Source organism: Neophocaena asiaeorientalis, unplaced genomic scaffold, assembly GCF_003031525.2.
Source record: "Neophocaena asiaeorientalis asiaeorientalis breed wild unplaced genomic scaffold, Neophocaena_asiaeorientalis_V1.1 scaffold85, whole genome shotgun sequence".
NCBI lineage: Eukaryota > Metazoa > Chordata > Mammalia > Artiodactyla > Phocoenidae > Neophocaena > Neophocaena asiaeorientalis.
Genome location: NW_020174301.1, coordinates 5,045,396 through 5,048,456, shown reverse-complemented (window position 1 = coordinate 5,048,456; position 3,061 = coordinate 5,045,396). Strand labels below are relative to the sequence as shown.

At 46.5% G+C, this 3,061-nt stretch overlaps 1 protein-coding gene across 4 annotated transcripts in view; it reads left to right on the top strand.

Moving 5' to 3' along the window:
• Positions 1 to 3,061, top strand: part of ABLIM1 (actin binding LIM protein 1) — a 311,835-nt gene that overhangs the window by 267,757 nt on the left and 41,017 nt on the right. Inside the window, exon 9 of one of the 4 annotated variants that reach the window (XM_024755955.1) lies at positions 1,169 to 1,252. The exons of the other annotated variants lie outside the window; for them this stretch is intronic. Within the exon in view, the coding sequence (XP_024611723.1) occupies positions 1,169 to 1,252 (84 nt within the window). The remainder of the gene's footprint in view (positions 1 to 1,168; positions 1,253 to 3,061) is intronic. 4 annotated transcript variants of the gene reach the window in all.

The window sequence follows — 3,061 nt, the reverse complement described above, 5'->3', positions numbered from 1 at the left end:
GGTACGCGGGCCTCTCTGTTGTGGCCTCTCCCATTGCGGAGCACAGGCTCTGGACGCGCAGGCTCAGCGGCCATGGCTCACGGGCCCAGCCGCTCTGTGGCACGTGGGATCTTCCTGGACTGGGGCACGAACCCGCGTCCCCTGCATCGGCAGGCGGACTCTCAACCACTGCGCCACCAGGGAAGCCCTAAAAATCAACAGTCTTGATTGCATCTTGATGGAACTCTATGGATAAGATTATGAAAGCAGCTAGTGAGATACTTCCACTCATTCTGGCCAAGAGGACCTGTTGCTTTTTTTTCCTTTAGTGAAACTTTCTAGAGAATTCCAAAGCTCTTCTCCTAAAGCCAACATTTACCACTTGGGAGGTCAGCCCAGCCCTCAGCTCACTCACCCAGAAGGAAGGGGGATGATGCACCTGCGAGGAAAGAGGTTCTGATGTGGCCCAAGTGGGGTACCAGCTGACGCTGGTGGGATTTAAAAGAGGCTAGATTTTTGAAGAAGGAATAAATCTTGCGCTCTCTTAAGGGTGTGTCTCCAGATGACAGTCTTGAGCCAGGATTTCCAGGCCTTTTACTGGGTGTCACGTCAGTGCAGTTACTATAGCAAAATGAAAATGTTTTTAAGACTCTTTTGGCAACCCCACTGAGTAATCCACGTTCTTGGTACTTAAAGAATTTGTGGGGCTTTTGTAATAACAGATTCTTAAGAACATCTCTCAGTGGCTTCATTGGCTTCTCACTCTTCATATATCAGAATATTTAAGCCAGAATAAATGGAAAGGAAGGATGGTGGGTTGGAACATAGGTAAACATACTGTAACTTGAAGACCAGTTAGGGAATTCCCTGGAGATCCAGTTGTTAGGACTCCGCGCTTTCACTGCCAAGCGTGTAGGTTCAATCCCTAGTCGGAGAACTGGATCCTGCAAGCGGCACAGCGCAGCCAAAAAAAAAGAAAAAGAAAAAAAAAAAAGACGAGTTACTATGCTTTTAAACATGGACCCCCAAAACACACCACACACACACACACACGCACACACACAACTAAAGTGATGTCACTTGTCACTTATCAGATGAGTTTTCCTGAAGGTTTTTTTCTGGTTTTGTTAGTGTTTCTGAATCGAGGCTATTTCATTGTTCATTCTTCCTTTTTCATGTTTCATGGCAGCCACGAAACATCCGTCGTTCTCCATCTGATTTCTTTTATCCCAAAAGTCTGATTCGACGCACAGGATGGTCCCCGTCTCTGCAGGTTGGCGCTGTGTCTGGGCTGAGGCTGGGAGCCACTGTCCTGGGCCCCAGGCTTCTGTCGCTTCTCCTCCCCTTGCTGCTTTCCCCACATAACTCCGGGCTCCTGCAGAGGCAGATGATGCTTTTTCTCACCCCACGGAGTGCATCTCACATTCTGAGTCGGGCTGTTTTCTTCTCTGGACAATGTTTTCATTTAGAGCAGTGACTGAAGCATTGCCTTCAGTACAGCGAGCACGTTGGAAGCTGCCCTTTTGGTCCTGTGCTCACACATTTGTTCATTGATCAAATATTTGCTAAGTACCCAGGTATAGTAAGGAAGAAAAGACAGGTAAATAATTATAGAATGATAGAGAAAGGTATCACAGGATATGGATCATAAAGATCAAGGAAGTTCAGATGAGGGAAGGGGGTCAAGGGGCACTTCCTAGGAGAAGTGGTCTTTGAGTTGAGTTATGGAGGCTGAATGGAATTTGAACATGTAGAGATGATGTGAAAGGGGTGGGCCTGGTGAAGAGAACGGCAGGAGCGGGGAGCTGGGGAAATGCAGTACTTCGGGAGGGAGAGGTTTGGCTCCAGGAGGGAGTAGCGAAGTGGGAAAGGAAACGAATAAAACCAGGCACCAGCTCTGCAAGAGGCTGGGGGATTGACATACACTTTCATTGGCTCTCCCTAAGAATCCCCATGAAGTAGCTATCCTGATTCCCATCTTACAGATGGAGAGACGGAGGCCCATCATAGTTAACAAACTTGCCCAGAGTTATCCCAGTGGTAAGAGGAAGAGCTGGGATTGGAACCCAGGTCTCTCTGAGCCTATAACTCATGTTCTTTCCACTGTCCTACAAAAGGAGAGTAAGAGAGAAACCTGGGAAGGCAAAAAGAGGGCAACATGAAATACTGGCGAAGCTTGATAGTGTAGAAGGAGGAGGTGGTGTTTCAAGGCAGCACCACCTGCCCAGAGCATCCTGCAGGAACAGGGAAGGTACTCAGCTTGCTCTCCAGATGAGCAGCAAAGCAGGGGAGTAGGTTCCCTGCACACACTTGACCTTCTTTCGGGGTCTCTTAGAATCAGTTGAAACCTTGGCCTGGTAAATTACGAGTGACTTTCCACAATCCTATCTTTGTCCAGAGGAAACCCATTTGACAACTCAGGGTTGCAACACAGCTCTTTAGTCCAGGCTTTGTGCCTGTGCCTGTTTTCTGTGCCTGCCAGAACTGTACTACAGCCCAGGAGAATTTTGGTTTGGATCTACTTTTATTAAAACTTCACCTTCTTTCTTTAAATGATTTGAAAAGTAGTTAGAAGTACAGAGTTTCAGAGTAGAAAGGAACGTTTTAGATATCAACCTGCTAAGTTTCTTCATCTGTAGAATGAAGTCAGCCCAAGGCTACGCAGGTCATAAACAGCAAAGACTCCAGGCCTCAAGTGCATGGTGTTGGCCCGTGATGCTGGGTTACATCCAACATGTATATGTCATATGATCTTCATCTATCTTAAAGCTTTAGCTCCAGTGGCAGGGTTTCACGTACAGCAAACTTATAGTGTCATGAATCCAGAGGAAGAACCAAAGATGGTCCCCAATGCCAGTGAGTGCTCAGAATTAGTACCTACTTGGCAAGAAGTTGCTTTTTTAACAGCTTTTGGGGTTGTCCCTGAAAGTATACTTTATAACTCAAATAGTGTTTTACGTTGGTAGCCTAAGGCTATAGCCAAGTGATTCATTTTCATAACTTGAAGAAAAATACCATCAACTGTGATCATTTTTGGTCTTCTCCAGACCGTTAAGTCTAAGAGACATGGAGCATCTTGAGA